This window comes from Engraulis encrasicolus, chromosome 4 (assembly GCF_034702125.1).
Source record: "Engraulis encrasicolus isolate BLACKSEA-1 chromosome 4, IST_EnEncr_1.0, whole genome shotgun sequence".
In the NCBI taxonomy this organism is placed as follows: domain Eukaryota; kingdom Metazoa; phylum Chordata; class Actinopteri; order Clupeiformes; family Engraulidae; genus Engraulis; species Engraulis encrasicolus.
In genome coordinates this window covers 56642976-56669431 of record NC_085860.1, presented here as the reverse complement: position 1 = coordinate 56669431, position 26456 = coordinate 56642976, and the positions used below count along the sequence as shown (strand labels likewise).

General features: G+C 41.0%; 3 protein-coding genes across 8 annotated transcripts; 2 read left to right on the top strand and 1 right to left on the bottom strand.

Annotated features, from left to right (window-relative positions):
* Positions 1-162: 162 nt before the first annotated feature.
* adpgk (ADP-dependent glucokinase) lies at positions 163-7470 on the bottom strand. 3 transcript variants are annotated; one of them, XM_063197761.1, is made up of 8 exons: positions 7285-7470; positions 5955-6205; positions 5633-5858; positions 4109-4171; positions 3597-3717; positions 2506-2702; positions 1735-1833; positions 163-1224 (listed from the first exon to the last, which is right to left on the bottom strand). In XM_063197761.1, exons 2-8 carry the CDS (start codon positions 6188-6190, stop codon positions 652-654), a joined length of 1515 nt encoding a protein of 504 aa, XP_063053831.1. In that variant the 5' UTR covers positions 6191-6205; positions 7285-7470; the 3' UTR covers positions 163-651. The 3 variants fall into 3 exon arrangements, with proteins under 3 accessions (XP_063053831.1, XP_063053830.1, XP_063053832.1); XM_063197760.1 differs by having other exon boundaries at positions 5955-6210; positions 7285-7464; XM_063197762.1 differs by having other exon boundaries at positions 163-1221; positions 5955-6210; positions 7285-7464.
* Positions 7471-7688: 218 nt separating this feature from the next.
* On the top strand, positions 7689-12938 carry borcs5 (BLOC-1 related complex subunit 5). 3 transcript variants are annotated; one of them, XM_063196292.1, is made up of 6 exons: positions 7689-7746; positions 8000-8063; positions 8486-8557; positions 10013-10159; positions 11033-11190; positions 12459-12938. In XM_063196292.1, the coding sequence occupies exons 3-6, from the start codon at positions 8509-8511 to the stop codon at positions 12687-12689; spliced, it is 585 nt and encodes a 194-aa protein (XP_063052362.1). In that variant the 5' UTR covers positions 7689-7746; positions 8000-8063; positions 8486-8508; the 3' UTR covers positions 12690-12938. The 3 variants fall into 3 exon arrangements, with proteins under 3 accessions (XP_063052362.1, XP_063052363.1, XP_063052364.1); XM_063196293.1 differs by having other exon boundaries at positions 7710-7746; positions 7976-8063; XM_063196294.1 differs by lacking the exon at positions 7689-7746 and adding an exon at positions 7776-7905.
* Positions 12939-16068: 3130 nt separating this feature from the next.
* On the top strand, positions 16069-26450 carry snx22 (sorting nexin 22). Of its 2 annotated transcripts, none has more exons than XM_063196289.1 (6): positions 16069-16393; positions 22216-22299; positions 23007-23111; positions 24790-24884; positions 25147-25214; positions 25993-26450. In XM_063196289.1, exons 1-6 carry the CDS (start codon positions 16310-16312, stop codon positions 26085-26087), a joined length of 531 nt encoding a protein of 176 aa, XP_063052359.1. In that variant the 5' UTR covers positions 16069-16309; the 3' UTR covers positions 26088-26450. The 2 variants fall into 2 exon arrangements, with proteins under 2 accessions (XP_063052359.1, XP_063052361.1); XM_063196291.1 differs by lacking the exon at positions 16069-16393 and adding an exon at positions 17896-17957 and having other exon boundaries at positions 23042-23111.
* The last annotated feature ends 6 nt before the right edge of the window (positions 26451-26456 follow it).

The following is a 26456-nucleotide window of genomic DNA, read 5'->3' as shown; positions in this document are numbered from 1 at the left end:
TGTCTTTTCTTCGCAGTCCTGTCAAAAGCCCAAATATCTACTTGGAAAACAAGGACATGCTGGGGAAAAACACAATTTAAATATCAGTTTGCACCCAATGTTTTTGCCATTCTGAATTTGTAGTTTGTAGAAGTACAAAGTGTCACCACAAAAACGTACTCGTATAGTTCAGTACTCTTTATTTGGAACCCATGTAAATCTGTCCCAAACTGCAAGAAGGATGCTAGTATGAGACTACAGATACCTTAGATGACTTATGACATTTTGGAGTGTTAGCAGTAGGCAAGACATAGTGCATCATGGGAACACAACTATTAATAATTACTAAGGGACATTCCCGATGTGTTTCCAGTGGTTGGTCACTAGTTAAGACTGCACCTGTGATAAGTTTTTTTTTTTACAGTTATGTATTGCATTCGTCAACAATTTAAAGCACACAATGTAATGTTTAAACAAGTAACATAAAATGTATATTATTTAAGAATTGCTTGAAACATCACAATGGGAGTGTGAGGAGGATATTCCACATAATCTCCTAACCAAAAAAGACAATGGTCACTGTTCTCTGGAGCTGCATCAAAGTAAAAAGCAATGATGGAGGAAGAGTTAACATCATAAAATCACAATAGATTGGGGTTAAGATTATCTTTTTTATAAAGGTTTTTGGAACTCATCAGATATCAACTCTGAATATAACAGTCCTTCGGCAGAGATGGCATCTCCCAAACCAACAGTCCTCAGAGGTTGTCTGCACACCAAAACAGGAGTCATGTAGAAAGTCACATTATCACGAGACCAGAATGTGACCGGCTCGTCGGGATTAAGTTTCAGTTGTTCCCTCGGCTCGCTGTACGAGCTGTAAAACTCAACGGGGCTTTTAAGGACCACCTTGTCCACATCAACAGCCTGCACGCCACATGCTTGGCAGCTGGCTACACGCGCACCTGCCGCCACGGCCGCTACCTGGTTGCCCCAGTAACCGTCCACCGTGGCCAATATGTGATAGGAGAGAGTGTGGAAGTGGATACGGGTCAGGTCGGCCTCTGAATTCGGATCGCTGCGGCCGTGCTGCTCCAAGATCCACAGGAGAATGTCACTGACGCGGCCAACGTCTGGCGAGCCGTTCCAGGAACTCAGCTCCGAGTGTGGGCCTCTTCCGGCCTGGGAGAAGAAGAGAAGCTCCTGCTCATTCAGCCCAATAGAGTTCACGATGGGTATCACCTGCTAACAGAGCAAAAAGTTATGGCAGCATGTAATGTGGTAAAGATCAGCGTTTCCTCCAGCACTGAGGCCTTCCTGTGGTGCGGCGCCTCCGAATGAACACCAAGCACCACAAACTGAATCTGAATTGAATTCCTCCAATCTTGTCAACATGTCTTGTTGGCATATTTGGACATTTAAAAAAGTATTACAACTGAAAATTCACATGAAAATGTATTGACAGTTTTGAGAGCCAGCAGTAGTATATACAACATCTACATCCACAGTACCTGGCAACAAGCCAAATGCAGGTAAAACTTAAGAATATTATCAGCCTCATTAGTCATTTGGCAGGTACCGGATAAACTGAGGATTACTTATCGTCTCACAGTTCAGCATGGTAATGAAAAGAACTCAAAACAAAACGGTAGATGGTAGAAAGGCCTAATGGCTAGTAGTTCTGCAAAAAAAAAAAAAACCGGTAATGCCAAGCCCTGTCCATATCTATGCATGAGACCTACTGTACACATTTACCTCTTGCATGATGGTGGCCATGTAGTCCGGGTCAGTCATGCTGGCCAGCTCCAGATGAATAGGGACGTGGTTTCGGACATCAGATAGAGTCACCACAGCCTTCATAACAATAGATAAGAGCAGCGATCAGTGGCTCCCTCCCAATTACTCCAACAAAACAGAGTTTGTAATAGTGGGTGTGAGTATTACACCATGGCCGGTGTAAGATAAATATGAATAACAAATGGACTAAGTCGCAATAGGCCAAAATATGTAATACACATTATAAACATAGCTAGGGTTTTTTGTGCTTTTCCTATTTAATCTGAATTGTTATTAAACAAGTAAAGAGTTCCCTTTGATATCACTAATAATGTAAGAGAAGAAACTCAATTTTTAATGGTTTAATATCTATAACCCACAAAATGTAGACAATAACAAGGGATGAAGGTCCTGGGCTGGAGGCACACTGTTCTCTGGTTGTATGTCCATATAGTCTGTCTGCCACAGATTTTTGTTAGCACTACAACTTAGGCCGATTTGCACTAAATGTTGTCCGAGAACACTCTATAATGCACATGGACTGATAACATTTTGAAGCCCAATACTTTCAAGATGCCAGACCTTTTGTTTGGAAAATTACTTCAGAACAGGTGCACAGATTACACCAAACATTGTGTAACACATGCGTTCATGAACTGATTACATTTTGAAGACCAATGCTTTCAACATCCAAGGGTGTCACGGAGGCATGCAGGTATATTCATGTCCAGTTGTAGTGGTTTTCATTACCTCTTTGAGCCGTTCCTGCCACAGTTCTTTCCCCAAGCCCTCCATCATATGCAGCCCAGAGAGAACGACCAAGTCAGGTTGAAACTCCTCCACACTTGCGGCGAGCGTCTCCAGGGCGCTCATCTTCCCATTGGACATGTCGTGAGAGAAGATGAAGCGGTTAGCTTGAGGTGCTTTTGTTGCACCCAACTGTTCTCCTGGATAACAAAAAAAGAAAAAGAAAGCACATGAAATTGAGATGTAAATGATAGTTAAGTCTGTAAAAATGTAGACTGATGCAATTCTAGTCAAAAGATTAAATTCATCCTGCAGTTCATACTACACTATTGAATCAACAAGTGAACTATTGTTTATGTCATGGCCCTGTTGCCTGAGTGAACATGGCGGGGCCCGGGGAGGGAGAGCCAGAGCGGTAACTTGAATTTCAAACATTCGTGTGTGTTACTATTTCGGGCTGACACATGTGCACAAGGTGAGAAATCGATTTTGGGGAATATGTACCAAGGAAAATATAGTAAATTTGAAACTTTCTGACGTTTTCCTTTAAAAGGTACTCTTGTATAGACCTCTTTCCAGACTGGTGAGAACTAAGGTGTTTCTAACCTCCTACCATCTGAAATGCAATGGAATGGCTGATGAAGCGGGATGTAAAAGTCCCCACTTGGAAAATCGTAATGTCAACACAACAATGCAGCGAAGTGATAGGGATATTTCATTTAACAAATTTCTCAGAAACAAACAATAGCTCTGTGAACAAATATAGTAGAACTCAATAGGTTAATGGAAGCAAAACAGCTCATGGGCTTTGCCAGTGTGAAGTTCTGTAAATATCGCGTCTTTCAATATATGCCGCGAAATGAAAAAATGCAGAGTGAAGTTTACATCTTGATATAGCACGTCATTCCTAATATTGTCAAGTCTGAAGTCATCAATGTGACTCAAATCTGACTCAAGTCCAAGTCACAAGCACACATCTCTGATGTGTTGTGAATGAGCTTCATCTCTGTGCACGTGAATGAAGCTACATTGAAATTCTAGTAGTGAAGTAGTGAATTTAGCTGCATGCTGACAACAGCATATGGGCAACGTACCTATCTGGTACTCCAGAATCAGATGAAACTCATCCGTCTCCTGAAGGGACTCTGGGGGAACTACTATTTCATCAACCAGCAGCTGATGAAGTGTAGGCCCCACAGGTCCACAGAGAAGAACCTTATTGACAGATGGGGGGAAAAATCAGTAATATAATTACACTTTTAAAATTTAATTTAGCTGTGGCTGACCCAAGCATATGTCAGGAAAAGCATTCATTTTTCCTTGAGGCCAAATACATGGGCTACACAAATATGTGTCTGATATGGATTTTTAGTTATTTTACCTAACTAATTAGCATAAGTTAACATAACATTGTGTAATTCAGATATTATTTTTTGCTTTTGAAGATGTTTACAGCTTCAATGTTTCCAAATATAAAAATCTGATAAAGCAGAAAGCTGTATTTATCTGCTGACTAAATAAATACCACATTTGGCAGCAATTGCACCTGAAAAAACTAAGCTTTGAAGATGTTAGCATAATAAGTATAGGGTAAGTACCAACCTACCGTAACCTGAGGGTAGGAGGCGAACTTCTGTCCCATCAGAGCAGCATTCCCTCCCACATAGAGCTAGACCAATTTAAAAGATTATGTTAAAAGGATGGATAAAAATACTGTGAGGAGGAGGAGGCAAATGAGGTAAAATATTCAAGACACTGTCACACATATTTTTAGCCTTATAAATGATGCCAAATGATATTTTGATCAATGACAAAGCAGTCTTGATCACTGCAAAGTCAAACAGGACATGAGGTCATGCCCTGCACTTTGGCCATAAGCCTATTACAAAGGCATTGCAGTCTCCCCTAGTACCTTCTTAAAATCCACAATGTAATATTTTGAGGAAAATGCCTTTAAAGTTTAAATGCCTTTAAACTTCCATCAATTGGGTCAAAAAGTTTGGGATAACCTACTACTAGCATGTTTGGCACGTATTCTGGCCCATTCCTCCAGACAGAACTGGTGTAACTGGGCCATGCGTGTAGGCCGCCCTAGTACAAACACATGCCATTTCAGCTCTGCCCAGAAAAACGGAATAGGACCTTGATCAGAGATTTGTGATGGCCTCTGCAAAACTTTTACTTTCTTGTCCTTAATCCATTTTAACAAGTTTGGGTATATGTATTAGGCCACTGTTCATTTGGAAGACCCACTTGATTCTACGCAATAACCTATTGGTATACGTTTTGAGATGATGTTTCAATATTTTTCCATTTATTCACGATGCCGTCTATTTTGTGATGTGCGGCTGTTCCCCCTGCAGCAAAACAACCTGATAACATGATGCTACCTGCCAAAACAATATTTCAAAGCTAGAATGGTTTTCTGGGCTTGCATATGTCTCCCTTTCCCCTGAAAACATAACAGTGGTGATATGTCCAAAAGAAACATTAACAGACTGATTACATGAGGAAAATTAAGTGCTTTATGATTGATGAAACTAAAATCTAATGATTTTCACCACTTGATCACCATTATCTATTGATTTTAACCACTTGATCACCACCATTTTTGAGAAACAGTTATAAGATGCTTGCAAGCCTGAGAACACTATGTGAACTTTGAAACATGGGGGTGGCGGTATCATGCTATAGGGTTGTTGAGCTGCAGGAGGGAATGGCGCACATCATAAAGTAGATACATCATACAGAAAGAACAGCAGTGGAAAAATACTGAGGCAACATCTCAAAAGATCTGCCAAGAAGTTAAAGGTTGGCGGCAAATGGGTCTTGGACACTGACCTAAGGTACAGGTATACCATGACCAAACTGGTTAAAAAAGGCTTGAGGACAAAGTGAATGTTTTTGGATTGCCCATCACAAAGCCATGAATTCCTGAGCTTTCATGGGAATGGCATGTGTGTAGGGCAGCCTAGGGGTATGTTTATTACTTAGTAAATATTCCTGAAAAGATCAAATTGGGCAATATGAAGCATAGTTTCAATAACCAGCATAGTTGCAATACCTACTCTGGCCACACATCCTACACAGTGCACCTTTAAGGCAGTTTTTTACATAGGTAGCTACGTACCTGAGCATCCGGATCCTTGGCAGCAGCCTGTGCAATAGTAAGGAAGGCTTCCCGATCGGTGAAGAAGCGCTCTGCTGCTGCGCCCCTCTCCATGAAATGAAGGAAGGCTTCCATGAGGCCCTCTCTGGACTCCAGAACCTCATGGTCGACTCCTGTCCCGGGCTCGATGGCCAAATCTTCAAGTAAACGCACCCCTGACACCACAACGTCCACACAAGCATTCACTCTGAAATTGTAGAAGATGGAAACAACAATCATCACTCAGAAGTAAGAGAAACAAACAAAAAAATGCTTCTGCATTAATCTGGAACAATCAGCCTACCCAACGGCAATTTTTTTCCACTGATGCGCAGGAGCAGTGATGATAATTTCCCAGGCAGACGCAATGGCCTGCTCCAAGGCAGCCGGAGTGAGGCTAGTCTGTTCTGACTTCAGGGAACCGGAGGAGGAGGAGGAGGAAAAGTAGCCCAACACATGGCTTGGCAGGTCTGATTGGCTTTGGAAGAGATAGCCACAGGTGAGTGCGACCACTGCTACAACCGCAGCCGTCTTCCACATGCTTCTACTGCAAGCCTGTTCTGCAACACAGTGTAGAAGTGATTATTACCATTTGCCATTGTTATGACAGCCATACACAGTGCACACAAGACATTCATCCTCTATGTTTATGTCCTCACAAGCAGTGGTCGAGTTGTAAAATCAAACCAGGGAGGATGGTAAGAGATATATTCTGATCATTGAGGGTTCAGGGGTTTCTCCGCTGTTGTGTAGTGTTAAGGGGTGCGAACACTGCCCTCCACGTGTGTGGACAGTGCCATGGGGCACCTAAGTCACGCCCTCTATTTCCTGGTTCATGGGGCAATAAGTTGCAAAAAATTGAATGGAAGTGAACGAGGCCAGTCGTGGTGGATTTTTGGTGCATAGGTGGAGGTCCAAGGTTTGGATTGCTGTCGAAAAACCACTCATTTCAAGCCCAGTAATTATTTTTTTACCCCCATGCCCCATGAACAAGGAAGTAGAGGGCGTGACTTAGGTGCCCCATTGCCCAGAGCCCCAGGCATGGTATGAACGTCTATGAAAAGGAGACTGTTACCCTTTCTTTCCCACAGACCCACCCACGACCCCTTGGTTTCAAGTTCAATTCCTGAACTGTGGTATGGCTGTTGCACTGTGCGTGCGTGCGTGTGTATGTGTAAGAGAGAGAGAGAGAGAGAGAGAGAGAGAGAGAGAGAGAGAGAGAGAGAGAGAGAGAGAGAGACTGTGCTAAAATAGATAGATATTTAGAGAGATGTAATGAAAACCGATGAATTTAGATCTCGCTTCACACAACATGCTTAGGAATTGGGAAATGCACCAAATGTCACTTGGAGTTCATACGGGTCGAGATGAAAGAAGAGACAAAAATTGCCATACTGACGTCAGCAAAGTTCTAGTCTTGCCCATGGATCTCGCAGAAGTAGTTGTAGTGCTTGCTACCTGACAATTCAGTCCACCCATTTCGCTGTCATGCTCGAGACGAGTGCATTTGAACTGTTGCTATACTTTTGTGTCTTTTGTTTTTCACATTCTTATATACAGTTTACATAACGATACACGACAGCTTAGACACAACACGACTAGCTAAGTAATTTAAGTTTGCTAGGAAAACGTACCGCTGGTCACCAAACATGGATTAAGACAGCAGTTCACCAGACCAGCGTTGACATCCAGAAGAGTGATGAAATAAAGTAGTAGTGATATCTTCTAGCGTAGTTAGGTCGTCTGCCACAAATGAAATGGATATTCTTATGAAACGTCCACCACCATTTCTCCCTGTAGATGTAAATAGCCACACCGTGAATACACAGAAACAACAAGAGTTCGCTTTGCGCTATGACCTCAAAATAAAAGTTAGTTGAGCTGTTCGGATCATGGTTTTAGTCTTTGCATAGCTAACACAGACTTTGGCTTTGATTAAGAATGTTTTATAGATAATGATGATTATGCTGTTTTAATGTAAATATTAAATATTGCTGATGCAACTTTTATTTTGGAATGAAGAATGGAACACGGTCTTATCGGAAATTGTGCTAATGTTGCTGACTTCACGCATTGTTGCGGCAGATGAATCGCAGGTCTCTGACCCACCCTAAACCGTGATAATTTAACTTTTTAAGTTTTTTTTCATAAACAAAGATGATCATTTTTAGTTGCCTTGAAACTTAAACTAACCAAAATATATAGACATAGATAAGTGTGGACTGAGGAACGTCAATTGGGCATTGGTTAGCCATGTAAACACAGTGACAATTTGGTGTTTTGACAATGTTGCTGTCTACGCCTTTGTTTGTTTGTTTGTTTTAGCCTACTACATTTTGTATGTTGCAGTCCCAGACCAGAGGACGGATAGCTGTACCCAAGATCTCCGACTAATGAAGCCTACTCTCTTTTGGTATGTGCTGCTTGTCTGCCCATGCTGGATCTTGTAGGACTAACTGCACCTGGCGTGTTGTACTATGATTCCACAGCATCCACTACTGTTTCAGAAACGTAATGTGTAATACCTAGCGGCTACGGAGTATTTCAAGAAACTGGCTTAGCAGTAAACCAGGTTGAGGCAGTGCAGCCTGGAGTCCTCATTTTCTCTACTAAATGACATAGTGGGCCTTTCTATTATCAGATTTACCGCTTCCTGTTGGTTATTTATCCAGGTTTATCAATTAACTATGTTCTTGGATGACACTAACAAGAACCTAAAACTCTGTGGGAGAAAAAGTATGTTGTTATTTTAAAATGTGCACTGATCGAGTGTGTCTCTGATGCATTTGAACAACGTGTCTTCCGATGTCTTAATGTTTTTGTTTGATATTGCAGATCCCTGAAACTGGTGTTCCACAATGGGAGCTGAACAGAGTGGTGATGCGGAGCACAAGCACACAGACAGTGGTATGTCATCTCATCATGCCAACTGTAGAGTACAGTATCCCGAGGGGAAATAAATAAATCCAGTAGCATACATAAATATAGAATACACATTACATGCACATATTAACCACAATAGCGTACACTACGTTCAGCCAAATGCAGATCTCTCTCACACGCACACACAGCTGTGTTTGGTGATGAGAAGTGTAAGTGTAAGAGTGATTCATCCCATGTGCCATAGCTGAGTGGTACAGAGCAGCCAAATAGTCGACAGTGGGGAAAGTATCCAAAGTCAGTAGCGTCATAAGTCACTGGGCATAGTCCAGCGGTCTGCGCGCTTTGGTTTTGTTTGTTGAGAAATCTAACATTTCAAATGAAATAAAAAAAAATCAGCCATGCATGTTTTTATACCATCAACATCCAGCACATAAAACAATCTTGACAAAAATGGATTTTGAGTTGTAAGTTATAGCATCATTAGAGCTCCAGTCATTCTGTTCTCCAATGTCGAACACCTTCACATGAAACCAGAGTGGAACTGTAACCAAAATCGTCTATTTCGGAAGTTTACCAAACCTTACCGAGAGTGGGATTTCTCAACCCATTAGACCTTCTCTGGTATTGGACTTATCCGAAGATGTTTGCTCATGCTCAAGAGACGCAAATAAATTATTTCTAGCACATTATATTTAGATTATAAGAGACGCATACATTTCTAATTCCATGCATAGACATTCTCAGAGATCAGTGACTCATAGCTGACCCAGGAGGACAAATTGTGCTCCACATCTTAACAATGTCGATGTCATCAACAGCAAACACTGAAAGCTTCATGGTTCTTTAAAAAAATTTTTTTTACATTTCTTATGATGATCAGAGCTTAACTGGCCTGCTGCTAACATCAGCAAAGTATTGAAGAAGACTTTTGAATGAAATATGAAATAACATGAAACGCATAAAGAAGTCGAGTTGACTTGGAAAGACAGTGGAGTATGCCATTTAGTTTTTGCAGCAGTGCATGTATTAGTGTGTGGGGGTTAGCCAGTGTCAGATATGTCAATATCATAATTGAAAATTAAAACTGATGTCTGCAATACAACATCTTTATCTATTCTGGGGACCTAGTGAAGGTGGTAGGTATTTGTTGTCAATGGTTTCCGCCTTGACCATACAGTGCTGGGGGAAGCACTGCCATTTTGATTATTTTCCAGATGCAAATTTGATCTTTTCATGAATATGTAAGTAATAGACTAATATGTATATAACATGACAGCCATAGATGTCTATGACTGACTGACTGGTCATTCAAAACTGGGTGGAGAAGATTCTTGTATTCATACATAAAAAGTCTACGTTTCCAAGTTATGGTGCTGGTGCACATGAAAAAGATAACACTTAAGAAATAGAAAAAAGTGATGTGTTATTACTGATATGATACTGTTGCTTATTTTCCTACATGTACATGGTTCGTTTCAGTGGTATCCTCCTCTCCTGCGAAGCAAAGAGCCAAAATGGATGACATTGTGATAGTTGCTCAAGGAACTCAAACATTACGTAATATTCACAATGATCCAGATGTCATCAAACTGCAAGAAATTCCAACTTTCCAGCCACTTCTTAAAGGTATTTAGTTGATTGCATTCATTCATTCATTCATTCATTCATTCATTCATTCATTTATTAATTTATTCATCTATTGATAAATTGATTGATTCATTCATTCATTCGGTTGGTTTCTTTTTTTATTATTCATGTCCAGGATTAGGTAAGTTGTTCATATAATCTTTTTATTCACCTTGTTATTCCGAGATAACGACACAATTAATTCGAGATCTTGAGTAAACAAAACGGTTATTTCTAGATCTCCCGGATCTTGAGAAAACAACTGAAAAATGTCTAGCAGATTCACCATTCACCTTGTAACTAACAATATAGACAGTGATGTAATGGAGGAAGAAACAGCTTTTTATGATGTCTTACCTCTGTCCCATTTAAGGGTCTACACACTTCAAGTGCATGAGTAGGAAGGGGTCTACCTAGATGTCAAGCCTCCTTGTGTAAAGGGTTTTGGGTTTGCCCTTAGACATGCACAAGTTTTGCTAAGTACATACGTCACAGTTGCGCACCAAGTACTGTCATGGCACCTGCGAATCAACTTGACAAACTTGCACTTTAAACCCACTTCATTCCCATTCATTTTTTCATTTAATAAAAGGCTACTGGTGATGGACACTTAGGTCGTGGTCGAAATCAAAGGCAGTATGATCAAAATGGTGGACAGCAAGAGATTGGTTTCAAATATTTCCACATAATCACATTACGTCCAGACAAGCTCTGATACTGCATGACTTTGTGTGTGAAATCTTTTCATTGAGATGCTTTACTATTTTCTGACACTACATGTTATACGGCTTTCAAATGCACAATACAATACAACATATTGTCCATAGAGGCTCCCCTTCTTTTGCAAAATATTGTGATTTTTTTTCCCCTTAGGTGTCCTTAGTGGCCAAACCTCTCCCAGTACCGTTTGTGTAGAGAAGTTGGATTCGGTTCATGTGCTACAGCTCTGTGTACGTTACCAGAACCACCTCCACCAATGTGCTGAGGCAGTGGCATTTGACCAGAATGCTCTCGTCAAAAGAATTAAAGAGGTATGTATGTTCATTGTATTATCTCAAATTGAGGGAAAGATTTAGCTCAAGTTAGTGTGATGTACAGTTCTTAATGTAGGAGGTTAATGTAGATATTATTTCCCCTTTGTTGTAGTGTACGGTAAGTCCGAGGTAAGTCGAGCGATCTATTATGTTAAGCATTAAAAACAGTAAAGCAAAAGCACTCAGCCATAGGCTGAATATCCAAATGCAGAGCCATCAGACCAAAGCCTTTGTGCTCCTCCCAGTCCAGGACTATTATCCTTACTCTGTTTGTGATCAAGGACGGTGCTACATTTGGTGTTTTTTTTTTGGTGTTTTAAATATTGGTTTGGTGTGGTTCATTAGTTAAGATGTCTCTAAAATAGTGTTTGAATCAATTTGTTATCCTTTTGATTTTTTTTAATTCAATTTAGTCTTTTTTTATATACCAGGGTGTCAAACATAATACTTGTAGAAAACACTTAAACACTTAACAAATAAAAATGTCAATATAACAAGTAAATCTCTTGCCCATTACAAAATTTGTTGCAGTTGTCTTAGATTTCAAGTTTTTAATACTTGAGAGCAACAGTCTTTTTTGCTCACCATTTACAGTCAGTCTGGCTGTACTCATGCTGCCAGATTGATGCAAGTTTAACAAACTTCCTAAACTATAATTTCGAAGCAGTTTTATTGTGTTGTGGACACATCATGATCTGAGCTAAACCAGGCTACTTTGGACCTGGACAATCAGTCAGGTTTCTGATGAGTTTAAGTCTGTTGTTTCTGATAATGATTATTTCAGTTTAACTAGGCCTTTATAGGCCGTCTTATTTTGTTGTGTCCATATTCATACACATGTTGTTTGGTAAACAGAGCAACACATATTCATATTTTGTTATTGCCATATTCAAATGTAAATTGTTGAATACAATGCAAAGGAGCTATACATTTCTATTGACATTGACGCCCAAATGTGACCTTTTTTTTTTAACCTCTAGGGCGGTTGGAATCATTAACCATCAGTGTCTCATGCTTAGAAGACATAAATGCATGTTTATTGTATTTATATCATAGAGGTTCTGACTCTAGAGGTCAAAGCCGGAACCGAAACCGGCACATCTTAAATCAAACCTAATGCCATCAACATCAAACCCTGAGTTTTCGGCTTCTTTCATTTTGGGAACGATTCCTATGATAATAAGCCTCACCATACAGTAGATGCATTATTAACCCTTTGATTAATTTTGTTTCTAAATCGGACTCTTCTTACTCTACATTGCTAGATGGATCTATCGGTTGAAGCCTTGTTCAGCATCATGCAGGACCGCCAGAAGCGATATGCGAAGTATGCAGAACAGATTCAGAAGGTGAATGAGATGTCCATGATTCTTCGCCGCATCCAAATGGGCATCGATCAGACTGTACCTCTGATGGAGCGACTCAACAATCTGCTTCCCGAGAGTGAGCGACTGGAGCCTTTCAGCATGAAGCAAGACACTGGGATAAAGCACTGACTTCTCACTCCTCAAGCGTTGTTACAATTAAAAGCTCCACAGGTTTAATTTCAATGTTGGTCTACTAGGCTTCATCAAGCAACATTACAATACAAATGGCCACCTTTGCATCAGACCGCACCTTCACTAGGTCCCCTGAAAATATAACTTAATTGTATTGCAAATGTAATTTCTAAGATTTCTTTACAAAACATGTCATATTTCATGTGAAACTGCATAACATTAAAATTATATTGGGGGGCCGGATAAGATGGCCTCAAGGGTCGTAAATGGCTCTCAAGACATAGGTTCCCCACCCCTGGACTCTAGCCTGTACCCAGAAAAAAAACTTGTGGCAGAGAACGTGCTTGATGCAGATCAGTTGACTGAAACGTTTCATTTAAAATTTAGCAATTGAAACCAGTGTGGGGGAGCTTTTCATTGTAACGCTGATGGAGCCTATGGATCTCCTCAGACGCATGCAAGAAGAATTCTGAAGGGAAAAAAAACTCCTGAAACCATCTACACTGGGATTAAGCATTGACTCCCGAAGCCTTGAGGGAGCAAACTGAATGATGTGATGTACTCTGGGAAGTCCGTCTCTGGCGCTGGACATACAGTATTGATATCTATTTTAGGATCTGGAAAGGCTTTGCAGTATATTGGCTAGGAAGGAAGAGGTCAATGGAGGCATAATTTGTCACACATCTGAATAATTTTAACTTTTTTTTTCTTTTTCTTTACCTTGACCTGTTGTCCACATTCAGGGACATTACCCACACCACCTTGTGGTGATGACACAAAATTGCACAATTTTCAGAAAACATAGGGTGGCCATATTCAGAATACATCCCAGAAGAAAGAAAATCGGCAACGTTAAGTTTGTATTCAAAATTTATGAATGAAACTAACATATCTCAATTTTCATTTGGCAATACAATCTGACACATTTAGTAGCTCAAGGAAGAAGAAATCCGCACTCACAAACTGCGTCTCATTATTTATTTATATTACCACCATGTCCAAAAAGCAAACGCGTTTCGGCTAACAAGCCTTCATCAGTGCGTGGTACCTCGTCGTACCACGCACTGATGAAGGCTTGTTAGCCGAAACGCGTTTGCTTTTTGGACATGGTGGTAATATAAATAAATAATGAGACGCAGTTTGTGAGTGCGGATTTCTTCTTCCTTAAGTTGACGCTTTTTATCTCGCACCCAAAAGCTTTTCGGTTTTCCAAGAAGTTGAGCGCGTCCTCTGCCAATACATTTAGTAGCTCCCCATATGGAAAAAATGGTTAAGAACTTATAATAATTATTTATAAAAATATGTATATATTTCTTGTATGATTTACTCCTGAAAGTGGCCCCTTTTGGCGTTTGGCGTTTTCTCATACATAATTATTATATGAACAAAACATTATATGAAGCATACAAAGAAAGTAATTGTATCATGCACATTATCTGTAAATGTCATGTACAATTTGTACTTTATTCAGTTTCACCTAATAATTCTGTATGGGAAAAGGGGGCACTTTCAGGAGTTAATTTACCAAAAAAAATGTATATCTGTTTTCACTGTCATATACAAATGTTTTAGAATTTGTAAAACTTGTGTATGATTTTACAATATCAATTTCCGTATGGGTCGTGGTTGGCTAGGAGATGAATAAGTGTCATTTCCTCGTTTGAGGACATCTCGGCTGCATAATGCCATTAAATGAGCCTGGTTTTGAGCGAAATTTGTGATAAAATGAGTGTACTATTGCAAATAGTTAATTTTAAGTGTTTACTTAAATACAGTTTTAATACACTTAATTAAAAAGCTCATAGATAAAATATCTTGTACATCTTTCACATTTGCTTCTAACTAAAATCTAGACCTCTATAGCAACTAGTAATTCGAAATGTAGCCCACATCATGTAAGCCATTGTCCTCTTGTATAGATTTTTACTCTGAGGTTTTATACAAGGGAACTTTCATTGAACATTTCTCACATCATGCCATATAGCTAATGTTATCTGGTCTGATTGACCCACTGTCCTTATTCGAGGACCACTGTCCTCATAAGATAGACCCACTGTCCTCATACCAGGACACTTTTTTTTCTGTGTCTTATTTAGTAAGTGTCAAAACCAAATTTGGTATTCATTAGGTCCTAATTGGCAAACAAGAGCAAAGAAAAACAAAACGAAAGCACACCACAGAATAGTTTGAGTCTCAGGAGGTTCAAGATAGAATTTATGACTATGCCATGATGAAACATTTAAGGAAGTACACAATGATAAATCAAGTATCTGTTTCTGCCTTAGGGATGGCTTGTGTTCCTTTAACTCCTAGAAGAGGAGATGGACAAAACAAGTTCATTCAGAAAGATGGTTTCTGGATACATAGACTTGCAATGTCCTGTTTTGGTCTCAATGATAATATTGATATCTTTTCTTTAAAATGTAATGCACTTCCAGTGTTTTCGTGTTGATGTGTATGTTATGTCATTAAGGCTTTTAGACAGTACTGCTGACTAAATTATCTCTAATGAACTAGCTGATTAATTGATGTGTTTGTTTTCTGCCTTGTTTCACTGCACGTGGTCACTGCCTGATGGTGGACAAACATGGTAGCAATGTTTTTAAGAAGTTAAGTTGAAACATCAAATGTATTAAAGCAGTTTTATTTAAGATGTCCTTGGCCTCCTCCCATGTCTTATTGCAATGTGAAATTGAGTATTTCCTCTAAAAGTTAGGCTATGGATGGTAAAGCATATGCTATAGATTACTTTAACTTATCACTTTTTACTTTCTATACACTTTTGTCAAAGACAGGTCATGCATTTCAGGTGGCCTAGATACTTATGAATTGTATAGGCCAGAGAGAACAAAATGACATAAAATGTGCCCCATATTTTCAGCACATTACTTTAGCTATTTCTGATAAACAATCTCAGATAAAACTTTGACAGGAAAAAAATAGTCTTGCTTGATCCAATTTGTAAGCATTTTTTTACCTAGGCTAATGCCAACATTTCTCATTGGATCATGGAGTTTACTATCATTATTTTAAATGGAAAAAACCCAGCTACTCAAGCACAATTACTAACCTGATTTATATAGTGTTAAGTAGGCCTAGGCCTAGAATACCAAGGGTGTCAAAAGCCAGATGCAGCCAATCAGGAGGTTCAATCTGGCCCCAGACTAGAAAAAAAGAATATCTGAAGTAAATATTGCCGATTCCATTTTTTTCAGGTTTTTAATACTTGAGAAAAAAATGTATTTTTTAGTTGGCATTTACAGTTAATGCTCCTCCTGATATCCGTTGTCATCCGCCTCGACATTATTGACATAGTCAGAAAGACTGTGGCCCCACTTGACCTGAATACGTGGCCCCTGAATGAGTTTGACAGTCCTGACCACCTCTGCTGCTCTCCTTGGCTCACGTGAAACTCATGGAATTGGCTGAGGGAGGAGTCTGGCACAAACGACACCTTTACGCTAGTCAACAGAAGTTCTCTATTTCACTCTCGACGCTCCTTTTCTTTAAAGAGGAAATGCTGAGATTCACAGGGAAGGCTTCCCATAATAGACTCTAAAAAGTATAGCGACCAGTTGTTTGTTGACTTATAATCTAGGCTCCATAGGCTAGCAACTATGTTGGAATTTGACTACCAGTGTCCAGAAGTGTCCATACCGTCTATGGAGAGAGAAGTGGACATGTCCGGGAAAGAAAAAAAAGTGAGTCTGCTACCTTATCACTGACACATCTACAGCCGTTGACGCTAATGAACGTGTAATAGGCCTACTATCATTCGTATTTTATTCGCTTTTCCCCTGCGCAGTTGTGTGTGTGATTTTGTGTTTATGTGCGCGTGATTACCGGTAGCCTATTTGGCAGGCAGTCAACATATTTCTGGTATGACAGGTTTGACATTCGTTGGACATTGAATCACACGGTCCAAGCATTCAGGATTATCCAATCTGCGACAGGCAGCCTAACTGACTGTCAGGAAGTATCTTATATTTGCTGGAAATGCATATTCTCGTCCAAATCTCAACATTACTCCTAGCCTATCCAGACATAGCCTACCTTCCAATGTAAGTTTTACATAGAGTCAGTTGCCCACTTGCACTGTATAAGATATTAGGCCTGCACCGCACGCTATTGTGCTGTCAGATTGAAAGTGCTCACTTCTCAACACCTGGCTGCTACTTCCCAGTCCAGGAGCATGATACATGTTAGGATACACCCACTTTCCCTTCCCACTGATCATGTGGTCTTCCATGCAAGGGTGAGATGTTACAAGAGGCTCATTCGATTTACCGTATGGATTTACCATACACGTTTGCATGCGCATGCAGGCAGGAATGCATTCTGGATGAAAGTGCTGCATGGTTAGATTTCTTGTCCAATTTACCAAAGGCTCATTTAATTTGCCATCAATAGGCTTCTTCGATTGATCATCAACGTTTGCATGCACATGCAGACAGCAATGCACTCTGGATGAAAATGCTGCATGATTGTTAGATTTCCAGTCCAATTTCAGTCATGTTGCATTGACAAGGTATCATGTCACATGTTGTCAAACTATCACGGGATGAATGCGACATTGCGACTGCAGACAGACCTTGCAACTCCTGCAGTTGCTTATCCGTTGATTCTCGTCGACAAGGGTCTGCATACTGCCTCTGAGGTCACACGCCCATGAACTGGATGGTCAACAACTCACTCACGTGTGTATGGAGCCTTGTCTCACACCCCAGTTTGCACTGCTCCCCACTTCAGCTCCTCTACACCTGTCCCCCCACACCTCACATGTTGTGTGTTAGTACAGTGTTTCCCAACCTTTTTTGTCTTGCGTACCCCCTAAGCATGTTAGTTGTGCCATGAGTACCCCCTAATTCATGTTCTACATTGCTTTCTCTGTCCTGATGTGACTGCTCCATACATTTGTTATTATAATAACATTTTTCCAAGTACCCCCCGCAGTGTGCTCGCGTACCAGTGGTACACGTACCCCTGGTTGGGAAACACTGTGTTAGTAGATCAAACTGGTGCGAGCTCAAGTGGGGTGCAGTGCAAACTTGTGTAGGGGTGTGAGACAATTCGCCTCCACACACGTGAGTGAACTGTTGGCGAATCACTTCATGGGCGTGTGACCTCGGAGGCGGTATGCAGACGAGCATCAACGGGGATAAGCAACTGCAGGAGTTGCAAGGTCCGACTGCAGTTGCATTGATACAGCGATAGTTTGACACCAAGTGACATGTCACATCATCGGCGCAACATGACTGAAAATGGGTATGTTGGACAAGAAATATAACCATCTCAGGGTTCCCACACGTCCTGGAAAACCTGGAAAACCTGGAAATTTAGAGATGTGTTTTCAAGTCCTTGAAAGTCCTGGAAATTCACCAAATGTCCTGGAAAAAAATATTTGTCCTGGATTTTTTTTCCTTCAACTTTTTCCCGATTTTGTTTGTGGTATAATTTTTACTCTTCTCCGAGTCTAGACATGACGATTCAATTTATATCCACCTATTGAATACATTATTGTCCACACACACAGTTTGGTCAGGTTGCCATCTTTGATTGCACTTATACACAGTCATATTCTTTGACTCAGTGTTGCCAAAAGTCGCTAGTTGGCTTGCTGAAAAGTCGCTAGCTGATATCATGGCGTTATATATCTCTCAAACCTGTTTACGGTCATAATAGGCCTACAAATAGGCAGTGCTAGCACTTGCTTACAAAAAATTGTACTGCTATCTTTTTTGGAGATCAGAGCTTTCAGTCTCACTAGCCACTTTGAAAGCTAGTATGATCTTTGGTGTGACAAATCACAGTAGTCGCATCAATTGTTTGTATGCAAGAATATTCCAGAGAAAAAGAAACTGGCAACAAAACTGGCTTGCAGAAAGACAGAAACCACTGGCCACAATGGTTGATGAGCAAAAAAGTCAAAGTCAAGTCTTGTGGAGAATGCATTTAAATCCAAGTACACTCATTTTTGCGATAAGAGAGAGACTATTAAGGTATTCATTTCTGAGATAATGTGACAGTAATGTGAGTTTACATTGCACTTTCATTTAATTCCGAATAAACGTTTTGTGGATCAGAAAGCATTTCAATTGAACAGAGGCTGCACGTGCTGGGCTTGCGAAATTTGACATAGGGGTGTGGTCGCCAAGCTCCAGCAGATTCCTACTAGCGGGACAGCTGGTGATCTTCAACCGCAGCCCAGGTCAATACCTTTGGGCAAAGAACATAGAATGGATAAGAACGCTTATTCGCAGGAAATTGCATTGGCCACGGTGTAGTATGGGGGCGTAGCCCGGGGACACCATGCGCAGTGGATGCAAGGCCATGATCGATACAAATTGTGACACTAAGTACATTCGACATGACATCAACGCAGATATGCGCATTTAGACAGCAATGCATCCTGGATGAAAATGCTGCATGACGGTTAGATTTCCTGTCAAACTTCGAAATTTCGTCGACGTTGCGTTGACGAGGTGACATGTCACATGGTGTAAAACTATCGCGGGATGAATGCGGCTGCAGTCAGATCTTGCAACCTCTGCAGTTGCTTATCCCCTTCAACGCTCGTCGGCGGACTGCCTCCGAGGTCACGCGCCCATGAACTGGTTGGTCAACAACTCACTCACGTGTGTATATGGGTCTTGTCTCACACCTCTACACAAGTTTGCGCAGGTCCCCACTTCAGCTCCTCCTCACTGCCTGTCCCCCACTCCTCACACGTGGTGTGTTAGTAGAGCAAACCGGTGCGAGCTCATCGTCTCGTCCATATTTGTGGCCGACTGCAAATGCGCTGTATTTAATAACACCCACATCGTGACAACAAGTTCTCGCTCACGTGCTTCCGTCAATGTTGATCGACAGCATAGAAGTCGTATTCACCTACTGGAAACTCCGCAATTTGAATTGCATTGTGGGTGCGAGGAGCTGCTGCTAGTTCCGGCCCGGTCCGGCCCAGTTTGTGGTTAATTTTTCCTTAACACACTGTACTCATTCATTACAACTCATTCCAACATTAAAGTCACATTGTCTCTAAATGCATTGTGTGTCGCTGTGTATGTCCAAATTGTGGGTCCGACGGATGAAATATCCGTCCTGAATTATCCAAAAATAGTCCTGGAAATATCCTGGAAAATGATTTTTGAAAAAGAGTGGGAACCCTGATCATGCAACATTTACATCCAAAATAAGCTTATGGGGCACCTAAGTCATGCCCTCTACTTCCTGGTTCATGGGGCAGGGGGAGTCAAAAAATGATTACTGGGCTTGAAAATGAGTGATTTCTGGATTTGTGGTGCATAAGTGGAGGTCCAAGGTTTGGATTGGTGTCAAGAAAACACTCATTTTCAAGCCCAGTAATTATTTTTTGACTTCCCCTGCCCCATGAACCAGGAAGTAGAGGGCGTGACTTAGGTGCCCCATTCGATTTTCCATCAATGTATGCATGCGCATGCAGACAGCAATGCACTCTGGATGAAAATGCTGCATGATGGTTAGATTTCCTGTCCAACTTACTAAATTTCAGTCATGTTGCGTCGACGAGGTGACATGTCACATGGCGTCAAACTATCGCGGGATGAATGCGACTGCAGCCGGATCTTGCAGCCCCTGCAGTTGCTTATCCCCGTCGATGCTCGTCTACAGACCGTGTCCGAGGTCACGCTCCCATGAACTGGTTGGTCAAAAACTCACTCACAACTGGTTGGTCAACAACTCACTCAGCAAACTTGTGTAGGGGTGTTAGACAAGACTCATATACACACGTGAGTGAGTTGTTGACCAACCAGTTCATGGGAGCGTGACCTCGGAGGCGGTCTGCAGACGAGCGTTGAAGGGGATAAGCAATTAGGTGCGATCGAGTTCACGTCAACGCATACATGCGCATGTAGACAGCAATGCACCCTGGATGAAAATGCTGCATGACGGTTAGATTTCCTGTCAAACTTCGAAATTTCGTCGATGTTGCGTTGACGAGGTGACATGTCACATGGTGTCAAACTATCGCGGGATGCATGCGACTGCAGTCAGATCTTGCAACCTCTGCAGTTGCTTATCCCCTTCAACGCTCGTCGGCGGACTGCCTCCGAGGTCACGCGCCCATGAACTGGTTGGTCAACAACTCACTCACGTGTGTATATGGGTCTTGTCTCACACCTCTACACAAGTTTGCGCAGGTCCCCACTTCAGCTCCTCCTCACTGCCTGTCCCCCAACTCCTCACACGTGGTGTGTTAGTAGAGCAAACCGGTGCGAGCTCATAGTCTCGTTCATATTTGTGGCCGACTGTAAATGCGCTGTATTTAATAACACCCACATCGTGACAACAAGTTCTCGCTCACGTGCCTTTCGCAACATCGACGCTCGCAACAAACTCGTACGCGCCTACTGCAGAGGTTGCAAGATAAATAATCATGTGACATGTCACCTCGTCAACGCAACATCGACGAAATCTCGAAGTTTGACAGGAAATCTAACCGTCATGCAGCATTTTCATCCAGGGTGCATTGCTGTCTAAATGCGCATGCATGCGTTGACCGCATCTCGATCGCACCTATTTACTCGCTACCATGTTGTTAGATCAGTGTTTCCCAACCTTTTTTGTCTTGTGTACCCCCTAAGCATTTTTGGTGTGCCAGGAGTACCCCCCAGTCAAGTTTTATGTCGCTTTCTCCATCTCAATGAAACTAAATTCCATACATTTGTTAACATTACATATTTCCAAGTACCCCCTGCAGTGTGCTCGCGTACCCCTAGTGGTACACGTACCCCTGGTTGGGAAACACTGTGTTAGATGGTCAGCTTAGGTCCCTTGAAACGCGGAACTAAGGGGCGGGACTTTCAAGCTCTATTGGCCAACCAGTTCATGAGCGTATGATCTCGGAGGCGGTATGCAGACCCCTGCAGATGAACATCAACGGGGATAAGCAACTGCAGGAGTTGCAAGGTCCGCCTGCAGTCGCATTCATCCCGCGATAGTTTGACACCATGTGACATGTCCCCTCGTCGGCACAACATGACTGAAATTGGTGAAGTTGGACAATAAATCTAACCACCATGCAACATTTTCATCCAGAATGCAGTGCTGTCTACATGCACATGTAGTCGTTGCCGTATCTCGAATAAGGCTAATCACTCTTCACCACCCTCTTACTTTGATCTAAATGCAATTGAGATAATTTGTGAATGAATGACAACAAGAGATGCTTACAAAGACTGACATCAGTTCAACCTCTGAAGGGAGTAAGAAAAGTAGTTAAATCAGAGAAGACAACGCGTACATCTCAAGTTGACAGAGTGTGCAGGTTTAGAAGTATGCAGCTACACACACTATCATTTAAACGAACAGTTCTGCCAATTTCAATATGCTGTTGTACTGCTCACGCTAATTGGCTGAACTTAACATTTAAGTTCATGTGACTCCATGTAAAAAGTAGGCCTACAAGTGGAATTTAAATAGGAATAATTTCATTGATGAATTGTCTCTGGAAGTAACCAGCACGTGTTTTCCCATGTTTAAGCTTTTCAGGGTTGAAGTGTTCTTCAATGGGAGGAAACACTATGTCCTCAGGCGACACAGTGATTTTCAAAACCTCCACAGAAAGGTAAGTCCTCTTTTCAAAAATAGAAATGCATGCACTAGCAGTCAAAAGTTTTAGAACACCACACTGTACCCCACCCACCACACTCTTTAATTGACATTTCAGCTTATTATGCCCACCACCAATGACTAACTGACAGCTGTAATATATTGTGCCTTGTGATTGAGTGACTGCACCCTGACAAAGACCGTGTGGTCAAAACGCGTCGGGCAGTCTATTTGCCTTTGAACTAGTAAAAAATAAGAAAACGGAGTGCCACAGTTTCCTGCTCTTTATTTTTTGATGTCAACTTTATCCACTCACTGTTAGAGCACCCGTGTCAAAAGATCTGGATCCATGCAGCGCTTCCGTTTTTTTCCTTTTTTCTGAACAGCCTCTGATTGTTTGGAAGCTGCTAGCTTGAGTGCAATATGTTTTCTTGTTCATAGAGGTTTAAGTTATGGTCAAAACTCAAAATATTGATTATGACGATATGGTCAAATTATTTGTTTGCCTAATAACAGCACGTATGTATTGTGCCGTGTCTCCCTCCCCTATCCTCTTTCTCCTCAGTGTTTTCCCCAATTGCCAAACACTGCCAGTCAGTCTGGTACACTAACACGCTTAGAATTCTACAAAGCAAAGAGAGGAGTGACATGAGTATTTGCAATTCACTGTGTTTTCACATTATCACAGCTCATTTTTAAAAAAATCTTTGTCCTTTTCATAAGCTCAAGAAAATTCTGATGCTTCCCGAATTTCCCAGCAAAAGAAATCCTCACTTGCGAACCAAGCCCTTGGATCAAAGGAGACAGGAGCTGGAGGACTATATTCAGGTATGGCTGAAGATTCCTTGACAGAAACGCAAGATTATTTGCACAGCACATTTCATCTACAGCATTGTCCAAGCTGGGGTGCCTCGCATCATACGCATAGATCTCTGAGTGTCAAAGCAAGCCATCCCGCTCCTGATCCCATTTGTAGTGAGGGGAGGAGACTTGCCTTTCCCAGGTGCCTCAGAACTGATATTATTATTACTATTATTATTATTATTATTACTATTATATACCTGGAATGTGATGTGTCTGCAATATTATGGTTTTGCCCACTGCTTATGTCCACTGCTTAAGATATTTTGTGTTAACACGATAAATTCGGAACGGATGGATGAACTTGAACCAAATCTTTATAATAGGTACAAGAGCTGATTAAAAGTTTGGAGGCTGACACTTTCAAGGTGGCCAACTTGGCAATCTGTTAGCACCATAAGTTTGAAATGGGTGGAAAAAATGCACCAAATTTTGTTCGTCAACAACACCCTATAATAGGTACAAGAACTGATTAAATTGTGGGGGCTACTGCTTTCAAGATGCCCGACTTTTTTGCCCGTACCATAACTTTTGAACGGATTCACATATTTGCACTAAATCTTGTGTGTTAGCACTCTTCGGCCTCAGATTGTCAAGATGGCGTAGGTTTATGCACTAACTTGTGGTCATAGCCATTAAATGACGTTTACAGCATGTGCATCATTGATGGAAATACTGCATTTTGACATCATCAAAAAAGAGCTTTTAACTTGAACAAACTAGTTTGGCCAACCATTGTTCCTCAGTACTTAGATTAGTGGTTCTCATTGTTCATCAGAGCAGTGTGTTGACACTATTTACAGCACTCTCTCTGAAGTCATCATTGACTCTCCTAATCACTCCCACATAAACCAGGCCACCATAACAGATTATTCCCACTTCAAAACCGTTGTGCGAGAGCAACGTGGGGTCTGATTAACTTGAGATGGTCACCTAGAACTTCTCGGAGTGCTCACCGCACTCACGAATTGACTTGATTTGAAACACTTTGCACAACCATAGCTGAAGTGTTTGAGAATACAATCACGCACAAGGATGAGTCTCGGAGATGTTTACGTTGGTTTACTTGATGTATATACTGTCTGAGTACACTGTATTAGTGCGCTACTAGTGTAGATCACTCCGTCGTCTGTATGGCACTATAGCTCCATAACATAACACAAAAAGTGCATTCATGGTTAATTTAGTGCAACGGGATGCTCATCTCGTCGAACCGTAGTGCAGCGTACTAATTTAGTGTAAAATTGAACTTAAGACGCACCATGTGTCTCGTCTAGCTGACGTGAACAGCTGTTAATTATGCCATCCCAAGTTAATCGGACCCCACGTTGATCTCGCACACCGTTTCTAAACTCTGCTTTCTTACTCAGCCCTACTTCTGCCAAAACCCTCATACTGGATTGTTGCAATGCCGTACTCTTTGGTCTCCCACCTTAACAAACTGATTGCAATAATAATGAATGACAATTATATTCAATCAATATACCTTTTGGCTTTAACACGAACTAAAGACATTTGTTGGTCATCTTTGAGATTGGAACAACTCTGTTCCTATTTTGGGGGCAACACAGGTTATTGTCAGTATTGATATTTAATGGAAATTTTGTTTGACATAATGTTTTTATTTATGTTGTTTCATATCTAGGAAATCCTGCAACAAAATGAGACTGTTCCTCAAGAGCTTTTGGAGTTTCTGCAGATCAGGCACTTTCGCTCCATGAGTAAAACGGACAGAACTGAGTATGTGGTTTATTTCTATACAGTTGCATACAAACTCTAGCTACTCTACAGCCCTTGCCACACGTTTCGTCGCCTATCCATGTTGTTGGAACAACAGCTAATAACCTGACTTTGACTTCTGAAGTGAATTGATTAATTGAAAGTCAAGTTATTAGCTGTTTTTCCAACAACATGTATAGGCCAAAAAACATGGGAAGGACTGTTATGTGCACCATTTTTAATATAACTTGACGCCTAAACTATGAATTTTTATCCCTCACAGCTGTGAACTAATTCAGCAGTGCGTAGTGACGTTCTCTAAAGATCCCTTCTTTCTGGGCACATTTTCAGGTACAGTATGTCTCTCCAGAACCACAAAACTGTTGACAGATTTTTAAATGTTGTTACTCAAGCTGTCCAACTGATGAGAAGCCTTCTATATTTCCATGGCCGTCTACTAGACATAGTGTATTAGTGGAGGTTGGTCCCATGTGTAGATGTGGGTCAGTCACAAATAACAGTTTGCACAATGAGAAATTACAGTATAAAATGTTTCAACTTGTTATTCTAAACTCATCCATCCGGCTTGCAAGAATATATATTTTGTATTTCAGCATGTTTCATGGAATTTCAAATAGCTTTGAACCCCTTTTAACAAAATGAAAGGCTGGTTGACTTCAAAATATCAAATTGTATAATGGCAATCTTGATCTCTGTGTGCGTTTCTTATATTCATGTTTAATTTTGCATTCACTGCCCTTCAAAAGTTGGGGTCACCCTAATATTTCCCAGTTATGTTTTGCAATTCCAGTTGAAGGCATCCATTGAATACAGTAGCTTGAAATGGTACAAAGGGAAATATTGAACGACCAGAGTTGGGGAAAAAAGGTTTGATTACCCATGAAATTGGTTTCACTGGACAGAAGAGTGAAATCTAATCAACCTGTTTCACACATTTGTTAGAATAGAGTTGAGTAGAGTAATCCTGGAGGAAATGAAGATGTCTAGCAGCATACATAGTAAATGCATAGTCAAGCATGCATGACAGCCTTTACACCTGGCAGACATGTTCCCATTTCAGTATAGCCATGGCCAAAATCTGTGACATGACCCCTTTATTGTTTTTAAGGTCTTCCGGATGTGGTTGTGGACGGAGTCCTGGAAGGCTTGTATCCAAAGGATGTCAGCGCTCCATCGGACAACACATCTGCTGGCGCCATGTAGGCTCCCACCTACTATACATACCACTTATCACACACCAGCGTTTCAAAATCTAGGTGTGGTTTATGCTTGTGCTGTTACAGTAGCTTGTATATTTCATACTTCAAAAGCGTGAACACAATATCAGAAAGATAATATCAGCACATTGTGTCAAATGTTTTTGTTGTTTTACACTTCACTTGAGTAGATGTACTGAATTGGAACTTGTACTGAAGATGTACTGAATGGCCTTGACGTTTTTGATTTTTGTTTTTATATTTCAACGTTGTCATTGTTGGAATGGACAGGTGTTTCCTGTGTAATAATTCCCACTGAATATCAAGAAAAAAAATGTTCTACTACAACAGATAAAAATCAAACTCTTGATTACAG

What these genes read in the sequence shown, in the direction of transcription:
- adpgk (XM_063197761.1), bottom strand. Translation starts at nt 6,190, where the DNA reads ATGTGGAAGACGGCTGCGGTTGTAGCAGTGGTCGCACTCACCTGTGGC. An exon ending in CCAAGGATCCGGATGCTCAG is followed by an intron (nt 4,172 to 5,632) that starts GTACGTAGCTAC and finishes AAATTGGTCTAG; the next exon opens with CTCTATGTGGGAGGGAATGC. An exon ending in GGCAGGAACGGCTCAAAGAG is followed by an intron (nt 1,834 to 2,505) that starts GTAATGAAAACC and finishes ATTGTTATGAAG; the next exon opens with GCTGTGGTGACTCTATCTGA.
- borcs5 (XM_063196292.1), top strand. Translation starts at nt 8,509, where the DNA reads ATGGGAGCTGAACAGAGTGGTGATGCGGAGCACAAGCACACAGACAGT. An exon ending in TTTCCAGCCACTTCTTAAAG is followed by an intron (nt 10,160 to 11,032) that starts GTATTTAGTTGA and finishes TTTTCCCCTTAG; the next exon opens with GTGTCCTTAGTGGCCAAACC. An exon ending in TCGTCAAAAGAATTAAAGAG is followed by an intron (nt 11,191 to 12,458) that starts GTATGTATGTTC and finishes CTACATTGCTAG; the next exon opens with ATGGATCTATCGGTTGAAGC.
- snx22 (XM_063196289.1), top strand. Translation starts at nt 16,310, where the DNA reads ATGTTGGAATTTGACTACCAGTGTCCAGAAGTGTCCATACCGTCTATG. An exon ending in TTCAAAACCTCCACAGAAAG is followed by an intron (nt 22,300 to 23,006) that starts GTAAGTCCTCTT and finishes CCTTTTCATAAG; the next exon opens with CTCAAGAAAATTCTGATGCT. An exon ending in AGCTGGAGGACTATATTCAG is followed by an intron (nt 23,112 to 24,789) that starts GTATGGCTGAAG and finishes TTTCATATCTAG; the next exon opens with GAAATCCTGCAACAAAATGA.